This window comes from Meleagris gallopavo, chromosome 5, assembly GCF_905368555.1.
Source record: "Meleagris gallopavo chromosome 5, MGAL_WU_HG_1.1, whole genome shotgun sequence".
Lineage (NCBI taxonomy): Eukaryota > Metazoa > Chordata > Aves > Galliformes > Phasianidae > Meleagris > Meleagris gallopavo.
Window position 1 is genome coordinate 16199186 of NC_139408.1, and position 17994 is coordinate 16217179.

Sequence of the window (17994 nt, forward strand, 5' to 3'; positions counted from 1 at the left end):
AATTTTGCACCATGGTACAGCCTCCATAGAAAGGAACATACTGCTATCCAATCTGTAGGTGGTAAGAATCGTAGTGGCTTGAATCATTTCTGCTAAGGAAAGAATTGAATCTAGACAATTATACTGCCATAGCAAATGTGTGTTGGTGTACTGATACAAACATTATGTTATGAAAAAGTGAAGAAATACCTCTTCTATCTCCCTTTTAGAAAGAAAATAAACATAAACCTTCTCTGAAAAGCACAGTCCAGCTAGTATGTAAAGCTTGTTACAAGCATGTCTATGGATCAGACTTCTTGGGCAACACGGCAGACAGGAAAAACTAATAAGATCCACCCTTAAATGGATGATAAGAGGAAAATTGCTGAGGCAGATCTCTACATGCACAGAAGTGTAATTGAAGAGCGTTGGAATAACAGCAGAACACACCTACTGAGCCAGGTGTAGTCAACACCTTAAGAAAAGATACTTCAGATGGCAAGCTGAAATATATTCTCCTGTGTCATCAGATTTATTGCAGAGATTGTCTCTCTATTTCTTGTTGATTGCCCCATAATGGATATTTATTCTATTTTGTGACTTCTTTCATGTCAAGCAATAAAGAAGTTGTCTTCCAGTCAATTATTTAAGAATTTATGAAATAACACTGAACAATACCCACAGTTTTTTGCAAGACTGGGGAGGAGAAGAGAGGAATTAGTGAACAAGTCTTACACAGGAATAATTTAATAATAATTTAATAATCTTTGCTGGAAGGAGTGTAGGGTTTTTGACTATGTTTTTGTCTCTAAGGTATCTGTACTCTCCGAAGTTTTCGTTATTCAGAAAGGCATGCCTTGAAACAAGCCTTTTTCTTCAGCAACAGGCTGAGTAACTATGAATTTAAATGTACATGCAACGACCAGATTAAGGCAAATTAATTTTGAGAGTGCAAATACAGTTGGTAGACAAACTGGACAATAACAAGGCTTTTAGTTCCCTTTTTTTCAAATAAAATTGATCTTTGAATTCCTGTGAGAATAGACATCGGATTGCTGTTTAATAGGAAGCACAGCGCATACTCTGCACAACACGCTGTATTCACGCAAGCAGAACTCAATTCTGAACAACTGATGACATTTCTTTTTCTTTGCAGTTCTTGCTGCCTTCTTTACTGTTAGGGACTTCTGAAGCTTGGTATTTGTTGACTGTGTAACAGGGTAGCCATTTGTGCCACCCTGTGAGGGAAAGGACCCTCTGATACCTGTGGTAAGCTGATGATTTTGGTGTACCTGCGGAAGAAAAAACACTACTAACAGACTCTTAGTATAAACTCCTAAAGAAAGTAATATTATGCAAACTGTTTCCCTGATTTCCTTCTTTCTTCTGTGCATTCCTGATTATACATGTTGTCTTTCAGGGAACACTACAGTTACTAAGAACTCTAATGCCAACCAAAGTGGCTTGCTAACCTCTCACCAAGGGTTACACCAAACCCTTGAAGTTTGTGAACCGTGTTAGAACAAGATAAAGGTAAATCAGTTTCATTGACGTAATAACCTTTATGAAACAGATAAAGAAATAAATCAATATTCACATAGAGCAGCATGCTGTTCGATCAGCTAAAGAGACAAAAACATCTTGATTTAAATGAGTTTGCAAAAAACTGACTCAATAAATTACTACAGCCAAGCAAATAGAATGCTGGCTAAATGGAACAAGGAATCAGATTGATTCATGAGGCGGACATCAGGAAGAACTACTTTGTGTTAGTCTTGTCTTCACGGAATTTCAGCAGAAATCAAGATCTAATCACCACAGCTTTCATGTCCCACTGATTAAAAAATAAAAAATAGTAAAAATACATCACCAAAATCCTTAATACCTGAACTACCTTCACCAGAACAATAGAGCAGGTAATGAAACACCTGCATTCATCTTAAGAAAGTACTATCACTTAAGTACTTCTTATAAAAATATTTCTACTCCTGCACATAGTTGTGGATAACTGACCTTTAAGTTGGGAGCACAGAATTATTTTAGATTGTAGTAGTTAGAAAAGGTTTTCAAAGTACATTCTAAGTAGTTTTTGAACAACAGTACTTTTTAATCATAACCTTTTTCAATTATATCTATCAGCAATTATTGGGAAATAACCAGAACAATGTTACTGACCCTGCACATACACACATAAGTTATAAATAAAGCCAACGTTCTTAAAACAGAATAATTAATAAAATAAAAAAAGCAAGGAAGAAAATTAAGTCCAAAATTCTTCTTAGGATGTTTACCTTATGAATTTGATAATATTTGTTACTTGGAAGAGGACTGCTGCTGTCTGAAGTTTGTAATGCATGTAATTTAATCATCAGTGAGTTGCAGATACGTCTGGTTGTCCACAGTAATATTTCTCTTTAAGGTCTTCCCCTTTTTCCTCCCCTGAATGGTTTGCCCACTGAAAGCCGGGGGCATAGAGTTCTGGGTGTGAATGGCAGAGGAAAAGAATCACTTTTCTTCCACTTGGTCTTTGCTTTTATGGGCAAATCGTATACTCAGCACTGCAGACTACATTCATAGTTTTAGGACATTTAGGTGAATACAATACAATTCAGGTTTTGCTAGTAAGGCTCAACTAAATTTGTTATAATTCATATTAGAAAATGTTACAATTAAATCAAGATCAGCCACATTAATCAGAGGTCATATACTCTTCCTAAGGAGACCTACTATGCCTTATAGTCATCACGCTTTCCACTAGAAGCAGCTTTGCAGAACCTTAAGTATGGAGGGGCTAGGTCCTTCCCCTCCTTCTTGGAGGGGCCAAACAGCTTGAAGGTACAAAACCTGTAAGAGTTAGTTCTTTGGGATGCTGAAATGGAGGAAAAAAATTCGTAAAGGCCAGAGAGGACTGCACGGAATTACAGAATTAGGTATGATTTAATTGTTTTTTCAGGATACAGGAATGGAGCCACAAATGTACTTAGTTACCTCATGGCTCATGTATGTAAATACTCATATGTCCTTGAAATCACTGGTAGGTATTTAGAGGGAAAATAATACATGTAAAAGTCAATAAAAGTAATAGAACCCTATAAACCCTTGTGACTCACTCCCGATGCCTACATTTCTAATGCTCATTCAAAGTTGATCTACTGAAGCTAAGAGTTTTAAAACTGGTCTAACATCAGCAAAGACACATAACACATCAAATCAGAAAGCTAATCAGACAGTACACAATTAAATATATATATTTATACATATAAGTTATACATACTATACAGACTTTTTGGACCATATTCAAATTATGTCTTAGAGAAGTAAAATGGAGCATCCAGTTATCTACTTCCCCATGCATTTCACGAACAGCACAAGTTATAACACTTCAGTTAACTAGTAAGAGAAAGCGGTGTACATACGATCACTAGAGACAACAACATACTGCAGGCCATCTTGTTCTTTGCATACTTACCAATCTTGGAATATCCCATGAAGGTCCTCCCATCCTAATGTGTTCTGACTTCCTGCAGTTTGCTTTATCTAATTCCATTTTCACTGAGCCATTAAACAAAAAATGCTAAGAATTGCAGTTTAAACTTTTCCCATAATAAAGGAGCTGAGGTGTTTTAAGCCCCACCTACACAGTAAATTGATCCAGCTGATTCAAGGGCTACGACTCCCTAATTTAAAGGCCCAGTTTGTCATGGCTCTGAATACTGAGTTTGAGAGCAGCAAAAGATATCGTGGTTCAGAACAATGAAAAAAATATATCTTTAATCCACTTCCCCACCCATTATTTTCACTGCAATTAGCTTCACCCAGTTCCCAAGTTTCTATGTCAGAAGCCATAAACACTCTGTTGATTTGTGCTGACTCTTTGCAGCAGTTGTCTGGTGAAGAAGAACCCTTCAAGAGCTGCCAGCATCTATCCATGCAGATAGGCTTCAAGCCAGTGTTCCCCTGACTCTTTCAGTGAGCTGCAAGAACAGAAAATTAAAACATCATTTATGAGGAGACACTATTCAGCTTCCATTACAGAAAGAGTGCTTCTACATATCTTAATTGATACTTACTTCAAAATATCTACAAAAGCTCTGAGTAAAGTCTTGCTTTTATACTCAATGCCGTGCTTATCACAAAGGGCTTTCACCAAAGGAGCTGCTTTCCAGTAGTTGTGTCGAGGCATCGTGGGAAAAAGGCTGCAGAATTCAATGACATACAGTTATTGAAAGGCTTGGCTTGCAAAATGCCCTGTACCCATTGTTCAAATTATTTCTCAATCATCTCCCAGAATGAGAGCAAAAGATTTTCTGATGAATGTAGTTTTATTTGAGACAACACAGCCTTTCTCACTTTTAAGTGCCCATTATTATCACACTTCTCCCCATAGTCATACTCACTGGTGCTCAATTTGGAAGTTCAAGTGCCCGGTGAACCAGTCATTGAACAAAGATTGGTTCACATTACATGTTGCATGGAGCTGGGAGGAAAAAAGACAATGATTTAGATTTTATTTTTCTGGAAGTCTAGATAATTACACCTTAGCAATCACCTTTGTCTATGATAAAAGACAACTTTTAGTGTCAGAGATTATTGCTTCATTGACCTGAAGAATTAAACAAAGTCTAGTTTGAAATGAATTCTTGGAATATAGGTTAATTTGGCTAGATTTTGCCACAGGAAGAATGGTTTTTTCACTGATGTGCACACAGGCCTGATTGATACTATGGGACAATAGGATCATGCTCTATAACTGAGAACTGCAGGCCCATGGCTTCCAGAAGAAAGAGGATTCTCACCTGAGTAGATACCCAGTCTTTGTTCTTGTCATAATCAATGTGCATTGGAATGTGGTTCATCTGCGTGACCCAAATAAACCATGTACTCTCTAGGTATCTGAACAGATAAACATTGAAACACATTTAATGTATCTAATTCCATCCAAACTTGCCATTAAAACAGACATTTTGACATCTGACACAAAAGAAGGGCTGTGCAGGGAATAAGGGCCGAGAGCTTTTCAGCAGCAGTTACCAGGACTCAAAAAAGTAATAGTCTTAACATATCTATCTACCCAGTCTCTTGTAAGACTTGTCTATCTTACAGAGCACACATGTAAAATTCAGGATTTTCTATTCCATTCCTTTGCCTCTTAAATTTTGGAGGAATTGCCTCCTATCTTTCTTTTGAGCCATGAAATCTGTCATTGCAGGGGTCCTTGAGCAGCCTCCCACCCCTAACTTATAAAGATTTTCTTGGCTCACTATTTATTTATGAGCAAACTTTAATTTTGTAAAGTCTGACTAGTATGAGTAGTACGACTTTTTTATTTATTTCCATTGACACTCGATATTGTTTACCAGTATTAGTCATGGGGACTTTGAGTATGCCGTGTGTTACCTGGACATCCAGTAGTACACCATAAAATTGTTAAATCCCATTAAAGGAATATACATAAGGCAGACTCGGATGTTGTAAAACACCACCAATAACAGTTCCTGTTTAAAAAAAAAAAAAAGAAAAAGAAGAAGATAATGATGCCTTTATTGAAGATATCCCTCATTTTCTCTTCTTCACATTATTTCAACATAATAGATGTTCTTCCTATGATCTCTTACTTATCAAGTGTGAGCTCCATGCAATCACTCAGCCTACTGAGTGAATCCCTGAAATATTCTCAGAGCACTAACTTTAAAATCATTAACTAAACACCGGGAAAAAATATGTAATCCCACTCTGTCTAGGTCCCATACTTTTCTGTTAGCTTTTATCTACCTGCTGTGACGTTAAAAGTCATCTCCTGACAAATTCACTCTGGACTTGTTGAGATAAGCATTCCTACTGCAGCAGCCTGAAAAAAAACCTTTTTTATCCCAAACATCATAGTCACCTTGGTTGAAATAGCTACCTGGAAGTGTTAGGGATCAACCTTAGTAGGCAGCTAAGCACTACACAGCTCCTCGCTCACTTCTCCATCCCTGGGAGATGGGAGAAGAGGAAAGGAAGAGTAAAAGCAAGAAATTTTGTGGGTCAAGATATAAACTACTTAATAACTGGACATGGAAGACGAAAAAAAAATACACAATGAAGCAAGAGATGCAAAAGCAATCACTCACCTCCTCCCACAGGTTGATGTAAACTGATGTCCAGCCAATTCCCAAGCAAAAGATGACTAATCTCCCTAAATCTCTTCTTTTCCCTTTTTATTGCTGAGCATGACATTTTATGGCATGAATAGCTCTTTGGTTAGTTTGGGTCATCTGCCTGGTTGCGTCCCCTCCTCTCACACTCTTGCACTAATCACTGACAGAAGGCAGAGTGAGAAACAGAGGTCTTGATGCTGCACAGAAGCTGTTTAGCCATAGCTAAAACATTAGTGTGGTGACAGCACTGGTTTAATCACGAATCTAAAACAGCACTATATGAGCTGACATGAGGAAAATTAACTCCAACCCAACCACAGACAGTACAAGTGGTTACAGTTTTGAAAGATTTCTGGACAGTGCAATCGGTGCTTACCAACCACTTTTTCTTCCTGATTGCAAAGTAGAATATGGACAGTTGGAAGAAGGGTACAAGTGCAAGTGGGGCCAATACTGCAGGAAAGAATGAAAACAGAGAAATGTTTATAACTTCACTGCAATATAAATCTTTCAGAAATATTCTCCTCTGCAGTGAGAGGAAAACTTGCTGGTTTCCATTTGCATTTCATATGCCCACATAACCTGTTCATTTCATTTCAGCATCCTTCACTTCTTCATTTCTTTCCCATTTATTTTTCTTTCCCATCCCTTACACCTGAATAACACTTATGTTGTACCAACCATCACGTAGTCAGGGGAAGTTCCTCCTCACGTGAAGAAATGTCCTTAATTTTAGAGATTTTAGGATCTCCCTAGTATTGTGATTGTCTCTGAAGCTGTGATTTCAATGGGCAAATCTTTAAATCTATTACTTTGGGAAGGAGATGAAGTTGGTGTTCTGGGGCGATGTTCCTACAGCATTATAGGAAAGCGGAGATACTCACAGCTGAAATACTTATGCTGATAATTGTAAGGCATGAACTTCTTCTTCTTTTTTCCAAGCTGAAAAAAAAAGAAAGAACACTGTAATGACCTAGTTGGAGAACTGAGATCCTTCATAAATGCTTATTGTTATCTAATGAACTCATCAAGAACTACCTATTAAATCTCTTTAATCCAGCCTTTCTTTTGAAAAGCAGGCACTGAAGGTCCAAAGAAGTGAAAAGAAACATCTCATTTGAGCCTCTATATCAAGATATCAATATGTACTGATGTCAGAACACAACAATTTCTAGGGAGAGTTCCAAAACTTATAATAGGGTACAAAAATACACAAAAATAACAAAAATACTCAAAAGGCATTTGAATTTTGCAGGGGAAGATTCCAATGATAGCAATGAGATTCAGTATAATCATGTTCAGACATTTACCACAGAGTGCTTAAATCATCTGTGCTTGGGGAGGAAGAGGTTATTCATGTGAAAACTGAGACAGGAAACAGTGGGTGATGAATGCAGGATGTATTTGCTGAGAAAATTGCACCTAAATTTCTGTATCAGATGGGATATGGGCTGAAGACATCCAACAAAATGAAAACACTGAAATGCTTTCTGCCCATCCACAGGGCACCTGACTCATTTCTGTTAAAAGTTGGAAGAGATGAGAACTAGTTTCCTGCACTTTTTTTCCATCCAAACCAATCTAGCACAGGAACAGACACCTTACTCTAGGTAGTGCACGCTCAAGTTAATGCTATGAGACTAGATTCTCTCATGTTGCAGCTAACAGTTTTCTATTAATAAATACTTTGTATAAACTCTCTTCCCAGGAGTCTTCCTGAGACAGCAGAGCTGGAATTTTCCACATTCATTGTAAAGATTTCACTGCTTATTACCCTCTAATGGAGAGTGACGCATTATTTAAAGAGAATGCTTATCTAAGCAAGAGGTCATTTCTTCATTCCATGAGTAAACAGAATTGCTGATGAAAGAAAAGGCAGGAGATCTTACCTACCCTGATATCAGAAATCCTGGGAAAGAGGGGGAGCTGTGTTCATGGATTTATTTTTATGAGATTAAAAAAAGAAAAAAAAAAAGGGGATTAAGAATTAATTTATATGCTTGTGTTTTGTGCATAGCTGCTGGTGCTGAAGGATTTAGATGCCAAGCAGGTCCTACAACCAAAAGGACCCAGAGGGAACATCTGACTCAATATCTACAATATCACTAAAATCATCTAACACTAATCAAGTGGACTGACTCATTGCTTGGAAGGCCTTCGAGGTACTTACCCTGCTCTTCTAGCAACACAGAGAACTTAACTACTGATTTTAAGAGTTTGCTGCCTAAGCATCATGATAATCAGGCCCCAGGTTGGTACTTAAATAAGATATCTTGAACTTGAACCTTAGTGCGAATGCATCCAGCAAGGATCTCCTCCTGGGAGCGTGGGAGTCAGAGCAATCTGACTGTGAGACTCTCAGACCATCTAACACTTTGGAAATTATAGAATCATAGAATTGTTTGATTTGGAAAGGACTCATGAAAGCTATCTAGTCCAACTCCCCTGCAAGGAACAGCGACACCTATAGCTAAATCAGGGTGCTTGGATCCCTGTCCAGCCTGACCTTGGAGGTCTCCAGGGATGAGGCATCCACCACCTTTCTGGGCAACCTGTTCCAGTGCCTCACTACCATTATTGTAATAAAACTTCTTCCTTATATCCAATCTAAATTTTTCCTCTTTTAGTTTGAAACCATTTCCCCATTTTTCAAGTTATTATTACAAGTATAGGCAGAAAGCCATAATTCAGGTTATTATACTTCAGTTCTATCTTTTTTGCCAAAGGTCCTCTAGATCCATACCCACCTCTACAGAGAGTGTCTTTCCCAAGCTGAACAGGAGAGGGTGCATGTTGAGATCAGGGTCTTTGCGGAAGCAGTTGGGTTTGGCATGGTGCTGATTGTGCAGATGATTCCACCAGCTGGCAGGTAAACCCTACAGAAAAAGCCAAATACTGGGGATTCAAATTAGAAATCTATCACTAATCATTATTGTCAATATCATTGACAATCGCACTATATTTTCCTCACAGGTAATGCTACGTGAATGTCACTCCCATTCATTATTTAGTCCAGATTAGGCCACGGTAAGGCAATTACCTTCAGGGTATTTATCACAATGATCTGCAGCAGATGGTTCCATTTAGGCTTCCTAAAGACAGAGCAGTGCCCCAGATCATGTTGGAACCAGCCCATCTGGATCTAGAAGACAAAAGAATCGCCAGGGATTCAGAATCATAGCAGTGTTGTACTAATTTGCTCCTGGGAGTCTTCTTAGCACCATAGCATGAGATCATCTCCCTCTGATCTGGGGAAGAAGGACTACATGCAGTCCTATCTGCTCAGTGCTGAGAACTTCCTTTCAGACCACTGCCTATTAAAGATGCTCAATGCCAGATATTGATTTTGTTGCTGAGCAAAAAATCATTACAATGAGTTTGACTTTTAGAGCATACGAGTCTCTTGTTCCCATCAAAAATATATATAATTTCCAAGTAAACATCTAGAAAGTGTAATAATTTCCAAATCCAGAGCTTCGTTGCACTTCACAGCAGAAAACTGTTCTGAATTAGTAAGTGGAGTTGGCGCATGATGGACCAAACATCAGAGCCATCAGACAGTAAACAGAACTTGGAACCAGAAATGGAATTGAGAATGAGATATTCCCTCTTCAGTCGGGGTGAGTGATTAGATCTTATATCTTATTAGATCTTATAAAGCTGCCTACTTAACCTCACAACACCACACCATTCAGAGTGAAAAGGTTGTCAGCAAACCTAGGCTTGCTGAAAGCAATGAAAACTGCTTGTTGTCTTCAACCAGCTTATTAGATCTAAGAGGACATAGTAAGTCAGTGACTGGAAGATGAACATTTCATTGATCCTCTCCACTGGGATGAAACAAACATGTCCACACCATTGAATTGTTGTCAGTGGTTTACCTGAGCAACAGTGAAGAATGCCATGCCAACAATGAAGGGCACTAATGATATCCCGAAGTACCAGACTGTCAGCCAGGATGCAGCATCCAGTACCAGGAGGTGAAGGAAAATCAGGGAGAAAAAAGTGGAATCTGGATTCAGAAGTCCCATCTTCTCAACAGTGCAGCGCAGCTCACGGAAGTCTTCTAAAAGTGATTTCTGTGGGTAAAAGAAGTATTAATGTGCTAGATACTTTGAAAATACAATACAGCAGATCCAGGAATCCTGGAGCGGCCATGGAGACATTCAAGTTCATGCTGGATGGGGCACTGAGCATCCTGATCTAGCTGTAGGTGTCACTGCTCATTGCAGGGAATGTTGGACCAGATGGCCTTTAAGGGTTTCTTTCAACTCAGACAATTCCATGACTCTAAGTCAGTGGAGATACTTCCTCAGTGGGGTTCCTTCACAAGAATGAGCACAAGATCAATAGATTTCAGCTTTGCTTTGACACTCGAAACAAGTTGCTGACAGGCTGTGTCAGTGAGACATCACAATGGGAAGAACTGATCAGATACTGGTACTCTGGAGCCCATTCCTTACACTCAGGTATGGATCTAGCTTTTTTGGGACAGTGCTTTGTGTTTCCATGCATGACTATGGCAGCTACCTCCACGCCCAGCCTCGGGCACAATGTCAATTATACTGTCCCAGAAATTATATCTACCACTCTTTTGTATTTCTCCTCCCATGCAGAATCCCAAGCCATTTCACAATTAGTTTTTAGGACACTCACCTTTTTGTTGGTCTCAAAGCTGGGCTGATCTGGTGCCAGTTCCCCGATCAGCAGAGACTTCAAGTATTTCTTCACCAGAGCCTTATCACTGTGAAATGCTACAAAGGCATCCTACAAATCAATACACAGACAAATGGGGTAAGAAAGGTATACTGCTAAATACCAGATGCCAAGTCTACTTTTTCCATATCGTTGGTATAATGCATAATCCTGATTCCTTTTCTTTCCCAAAGACCTTCAGAGCTCTGTTCCTTCAGTTGTTCCTGTAGTGCTTTGCCATCAGCTGGAGCTAGGCCCAAGGAAGCTGGAGAAGTTTCAAGAAACTAGATGTCATATAAGTATCTGGGTGAGGCTGGTAATGAGTATGAAAGTGTTTGATGAAAAACTATTTGCAGAGGGAAACATTCTCTTTCATCTGTCTCTTTCAACACCATCCTTCGAGGCTTCAGCCAGCAGCCCTGCCCTGTGGCTGGGACCCAGGAGTAGGAAAACACATCAGTGAGGTGTCTCTTTGCCACACTTAGGAAAATACAATGATGTTGTTAAAACCCTGCCTTTATCATTGTAGTATCAATGGAAATATATATATACAGGGCTATCTAGCTTTCTTTTACAGTTGCTTGTTTTTAGAGTAATTGACATTTTGGGCAACTGAGTAACACAAGTGACACAAACATATTTGTTTAAGAACCATTCATAGTACTAGTTTCAAAAGGAAATATAAACTGTGGGATAAAGGAAACAGAAAGCCCCAGATAAATCACAGCTCTTCTTCAGCTTATCTCCTCGGTGGATTCCCAGAGGGAAGGTGAAGATGCTGACCTTACTCCTTTATCTTCCAGAAGGAGTCAGTATTACAAAACCCTCAGTGTCTGACCAGTCACATCCATGCAAATTTTCTCTCTGCAATAAACTGAGGTAATCTTTTAGTCATGACACAAAAATTTCTGCACACTTCCAGACAAGAAGAGGACTTTCCATATGCAATTTGGCATTCCTCTTGAGTCTGACTTCAGAAAAGGCCCATCTTTGAGCACTTTACTCACGTCAGAGAAAAGTGATGTTTTGAATAGATGAGATTTCTGCAGACATCTCGTGGCCCTTTGTCACAGGGAATAATCAGAAATTCTGCCTAGATCCAGTGGTCTGGGGAAATCTTTCTGTTATGAGTCTGTGTTCTCTCTGCTCCTACCTTACTTTACTACCTTACAACAGATTGCCTTAAAGGACTATCACATGCAAAGGACCTTACTTCCAAAACTTGACAGGATTGTAACATTCTGCAAAGAGTGTTGTTTATATTTGCAAAGTATTGCATACAGAGGAAGACAGTTCTCACCATATCTTTAAAATGAGCCCTAGGCTGGTCAAGAGTGCTTGGAAAAAGTCTTGGACTTCAGGCAAATTCTTTAGGTTTGAGAATAGAATAAAGGAGATCCAAAAGGGTTTTTTCCTTCGCTTGAGAACACAAACTGAGGAACAGAAAGAACAATCTACTTTCTCGAAGCCAGAAAATCTGTCATGACAAGAATTAAATTTGGGTCCCTTCACCACACGTTTATGTTGTAATCCTGGTCTTGCTTCTGAGAGTTCAGAAATTCAATATCAACTCTTAATAAATAATCTATGAAATCTGCTTAAAAATTATTATCTCTTTCAACAGTTAACAACTCAGTGAGATCCTCTACATCAAAGATTTTTGCAAGTGTCTCTAGAAGATCTACTTTTAGATGGACTATTTGTAGAAAGTTTCCTCATCTTCTGCTGCCAAATGTGATTCTGTTGATTTCTCAATTGTTTTTCTTGTATTTTATTCTTCTTACCTCTACTTTGGAATAGAATTTTTGTTCAAGACCTTCTTTTCCATCACTCATTCAAAATAGGGTCCTTCCCTTGGTTACTGACTTTTCTTGCTCCACTGGCCCCAGAATTAATTCCTCTTTATCTCTGAACGTTACCTCTCCTTATTCATCTCCTTGTTCTATTTTTGATTATCCTTGGCTTCTATCACATCTGGAAGCGTTCAGACACTAAAACAGCTGTATGCACTGAGTATACCACTTCCCAATCTCTTCCCTTTCACTCTACTGCAACAGAAAGACTTTGCAGATATTGGAAGACAGCCTGTATGCATGTGCACCGTTTATGTTTTAATGTAATGAACCTGAACAGAGCTTTATAATTTACATAGCAGGTAACTGATCTGAGGGTAACCTGAAAGGTACTTTTACAAGCAGCACAGATACATCCACTACCTTATCGTAGAATCACAGAATGGCTTCAGTTGGAAGGAACCTCAAAGATCACTGAGCTCCAACTCTTGCTGTGAGCTGGTTGCCACCCGCCAGATCATGCTGCCCAGAGCCCCATCCAACCCAGCTTTATCTGACTGAGCATGGTGCCAACCATTACAAGTGTTCTCCACTGGAGTCCAACCATGTCCTCCTGTCCTGGCACTGGAACCACATTCCTCCACTCCATCCCTAGATCTTACCGTTGCATCTTGTCCGGCATAGTGGCCAATAACCCGGCTGCCTCCAGGGTGCCGTCCAGAAAAATTGCTGACATCGTAAACATTCCTGTCAATCACCAGCCACTGCTCCTTACTTGGACCACGGCCGTTGCGGATTCTGATCTCTTCCCAAGTGAAAAGCTGTAGAAAGGTTGAAACAGGTTTCCTTTCCTTTTCTGTGGAGCCAGTCTGTGGAGCCATCTGCACTTCTGGATGTACATTCAGCACTGAGATTCACTCATCTCAGCCTTGCCGTGCTGTGTTCGGACAGATGAACCATGTCAGCTTACCCGTTATACAGTCTCAGTCCCAACCACACCCTGTACTTCTAGGGCTGGTTGACTCCCTTCACACAAACACACCCTCCTCTTCCACATTCACACCAGACTCTTCGACACACCCGTGAATAAATGCCCTGTTTCTTCTTGTCCTTTCTGAGTTGCCACTGGAAGGCCTGATTACTCAAGAGACCTGTAGGCTACTTCACTGGATACAAATATACATACACTGAAAGATTTAGGAAGATAACTTAGAATCTGCTATTCAATCAAATCAGATGGCAATATGATGAAAGAACAATATATTAAGTGACCTTCTTGGTAGAGCATTAGGAAATGGATAAAGTAAGCTGTTAGCCAGTTTCCATATTTGAATGAATATGGATCTTAGCCAGAAGAGAAATCTGTGGAAGTGTGTTGGCTCTTCTACAGGTAATATTCTGTGATAATTTTAGAAAACTGCAGCACTTTTAGCATTCCATAATGCTTGAGTATGTAATTAATCCCACATTTACCATACAATATATCTCCATAATGTCAAACAGAATCAAAATAAAAAACTGTTAGGCAGCCTGTGCAGTGAGCCAAAAGTTGCCCATAAATATGTTTGCTAGCATATCTCATTCAATTGTAATTCCTGCTAACAAAGCATGGAGCTTATGTCTACACTAACAGAGTGAAAACAGCAGAATGCTCCGAGGTCTGCAATCTCTGCATGATATATCTCAAATTCTTTCCTATTGAGTCACATCATTTTTGTGCCTGACCCAGAAAAAACAAAGCCTATAACGTATGAAACACTGCCATCTTTCAACTCTGGTATTTTTTAATCTGAAATTACCATCCGTGGGTGCTTTTGAGGAAGGTAGAAGCAATATGCAGATCTGGCATAGTCTGCCTCATCAGATTTTCATCTTATCCCTTTATAAGACAACATTGAATTAAGTCCTGAATTATGAGCTTTCCCCTTTACACCAAACTTCTGTTTGTATTTATTAATTTACTGCATTTGAAACCATAAGCCATAGAATTATAGAATGGTTTGGATTGGAAGAGACCTTAAACCTTGAGCTGTTGTTCACAAGCCTTTAATTCCTTACCATTGTGTAATCCATCACTCAGGCCCATTTCTCTCCAGTTTAGAGACAAGGATGTTGTGCATATCCAGCTAGATGACATCACTTGCTCTTCCCTTATCCACCATTGCTCTAAGCCTGCCATAGGAGGCCACCAAACTTTTCAGGCATAATTTGCCTTTAGTGAAGCCATGCTGGCTCTCACCAATCACCTCTCTGTTCTCCGTGTGCCTTAGCACAGTTTCCAGGATGATCTGCCCTATGATCCCTGATAAGCTGGGCACGAAGTTGAGAGAGACTGGCCTATAGTTCCCCACATCTTACTTTTTTCCATTTTAAAAAATGAGGATTATGCCACAATGTCTTAAATAGGATGGCAATTTGATCCACCAGTTCCCTTAGGATTCATAGACACATCTCATCAAGTCCCATGGACTTGTGCACCTTCAAGTTCCTTAGATGGCCTCAACTCTGGTCTTTTACACTGGAGGGTTCTTCATTGTTTCAGTCCTAGGCTTTCCTTTCTGCAGCTTGGGCAGCATGGCTAGAGCACTTGCTGGTGAAGAATGAGTCCAAAAACTCATTAAGATGCTTAACTGAGACACCCCCGTTAATGTAATAGTTGTCCTAACCTCCCCCATTATTACTAAGACAGGCTGCTCCACAAAATGATTCTTCTCACCTTTTCTTTCTCACCTGACTCACAGTTTGGTCTGTACAGGAAGAAATAGTTACAGTCTACAGGTTCAAAGTCAAAAAACTATAAACACATTTCTGTTTGATAGTATCACTGCTGTGATGAATGTAGCCAAGCTGTGTTCTTAAGCAAGGTACTTTAGCAAGGTGAGGTCCACTTTTGCCTGTGTACTCTCTCTCCCAGACAGGCAGCATGCAGGAAGCCCAGACAAGCACTGCTCAAAGGGGTGATCTTCTGCATCAGAAGAAAGGCTTCATTTAGAGTATGTAGAATAACTTCGGAGATTTTCCGCTTAAGAAACTGGAGGGAAGTTTTCAGGCTGTGTGTGCTAAAAGTGATTGTGAAGTTTTTCTTCTTACAGTTACCTTTCTTAGTATACTCTGCAATTCTCAGACTGCAAACAGTGCCAGATGTGAAGTTTACTTTTTGTCTTCCTTTATTTTCTGTAACAGTAGCACAAGAGCCATTGGACAGAGACAGCCGAAATCACACACAATAGAGACATCTGCCTCAGCCCTGCCTGGAGCAGGCAGGCATTCTGAGTGACACAGAGCTGTAAATGTTGCAATTCTAATGCTTCAAATCACATAGCACCTTGCAAATTAATCACTCAAACATAAAACATCAATTTAAATACCCCCGATGTAGCAATGCTTGAACCACCCTAGCTGAAAGAGAAATGGGACTACTGATATTCATTAAAAGGCAGTGATAAAAGAAGGAGAGAAAAAAATTACACTGTTCTGCCACATGGCATTTTGTAACTTTTTATCTTGGTCTAAGTAAAAGTGTCTCCACCGACATGTTTTTGTGTTCACGTTCCAGAGATGTGTGTGGAGTAGTACATTGTACATACAGCCTGATCCATGTTTGTAGTGGTAGTAAAATGTGCAATAGTTATTGCAAATGTGGGTTGTTTGTATGGCTTTTCTAAAGCACTTGCAAAAAAAAAAAAAAAAAAAAAAAAAAAGAAAGTCAAGTTACTCTATGGCTATCCATAAAACTTGCAAATCTAGCAGCTACCTGAAAAGAAACAGATGAAAATGGAGGTTTTGTTTCTGGTCTACGAGGAGATGGAGAACACAGAGCCAAGAAGATACTGGAGTTAACAAACATGGAATGTTTCAAACACATCCTTTCCCCATCTGAAAGCAACAGCACCTTGTCTGTGTTATCCAGGTCACAAAACACATTCCAGAGCTGCACGGAAAAGCCCAGATAGTGAAAGCCACAACAGGCATGTCTACCCAGAGAAGCTATTGGGAAATCTGTTTAGGTGAATTTGCATCATAGTGTTCTGCAATAACAGCCCACACACCCGCAAAATCTTTATGGTACACATCTGGGAGCTCGTCCAGATGCACAGGGCTCTGTCTGTGACATCTCCTTGCAGAAGCACTTGACATAGTTGTCCAGATCTCCAGAAATTCAGTGACTGCTGAACTGGTAGCTATTACAACAACGTTTTTATCCAGTATATATCCAGTGTATATCCATCTATTTTCATTTAGTTCACTGCAGATAAACTGGCACAGCACAGAGTGGCCCTAGATCCAGAAAGAATATAGTACTAAGGTACGCAGAACTTAAGTACTTTGTTTCCAGGAAAATATCATCCCTGGAATGTCTGAGCTGCCCTGAGTGCCCTGATGAGCCCTGCAGCTTCTTTCTCCTCCCCACGGGTTTGTCTGTGCTCAAGGCCAGCTCTGAATGTGCACGCCTGTGCAGTCCAGCCAACACACTGCAGAAGAGCCTAAAGGGCTGTGAGAAGCCTTTGCCCTGCATGGGAGCTGTTGTTCTGCTCAGAGAACCAAACGCTGTGGGATATAGGCTGCTCAAACAAAGTCTGTATGAGCTTAGGAAGAATTTCTGCTTTGAAGGAGTAGTGATGCAGTGGCACAGGCTGCCCAGGGAGCTGGTGGGGTTCCTGCCTCTGGAGGTGTTCAAGAAGCTCAGAGATGTAGCACTGAGGGACATGGTTTAGTGGGGAAATATCAGTGGTAGGTGGATAGTTGGACTAGATGATCTTAGAAGCATTTTCCAACCTTAATGATTCTGTGATTCTACGATGCAGTCCATTCCTTTAGTCTGCTATAAGTAGTAAGCTATTATATATTTCTTGATTGTTTTTTCCTTGTGAAAACAATTTTTATATATCTTTTTCAAAAGAGAAAAAGCATCCATGAAATCCTACCATTTGGGTGGTAACAAACTTTGCTTTCACTCTCAGTTGTATTTTATGGGTGAGCAATAATAATTAAAAAAGATGCTGAGAACTCTGCCATGCTATTACAGTGAGGCATGAAATGAGGTTCTGTCGTAAGCACTGTGAAACTCTCATCTAAAACTCTATGCATTTTGTGTCATTTGTAGCTGCACGCTCACATTCTTTTTAATGAGGGCCAATAATAAACTATTCAACAATTACTACATACCCCTATACTGTGCATCTCCTTTAACCTGCAGTTTCTAAGAAACCACTGGCATGCTCCAGCTTCACAGACACCCCTAAGGTTTAAGGTCCAAATTCAGCAGAATCTAAGATCACCATTTATATTGCTACAGAAGAACTACAACACACAGTGATCCAAGCTGGAATTGTTAAATGCCCATGACAGAACCATTTTGTCTTCCCGCTGTTATAATTTGGGATTTA

The 17994-nt window shown here is 39.7% G+C and overlaps 1 protein-coding gene across 1 annotated transcript; it reads right to left on the reverse strand.

Annotated features, from left to right (window-relative positions):
- Positions 1 to 916: 916 nt before the first annotated feature.
- On the reverse strand, positions 917 to 13862 carry LOC100549671 (acyl-CoA (8-3)-desaturase-like). The gene is made up of 12 exons (XM_003206339.5): positions 13270 to 13862; positions 10776 to 10886; positions 10001 to 10198; positions 9160 to 9261; positions 8867 to 8995; positions 7004 to 7061; positions 6496 to 6572; positions 5377 to 5474; positions 4776 to 4872; positions 4377 to 4456; positions 4050 to 4175; positions 917 to 3953 (listed from the first exon to the last, which is right to left on the reverse strand). Exons 1-12 carry the CDS (start codon positions 13486 to 13488, stop codon positions 3902 to 3904), a joined length of 1347 nt encoding a protein of 448 aa, XP_003206387.3. The 5' UTR covers positions 13489 to 13862; the 3' UTR covers positions 917 to 3901.
- Between the last annotated feature and the right edge of the window lie 4132 nt (positions 13863 to 17994).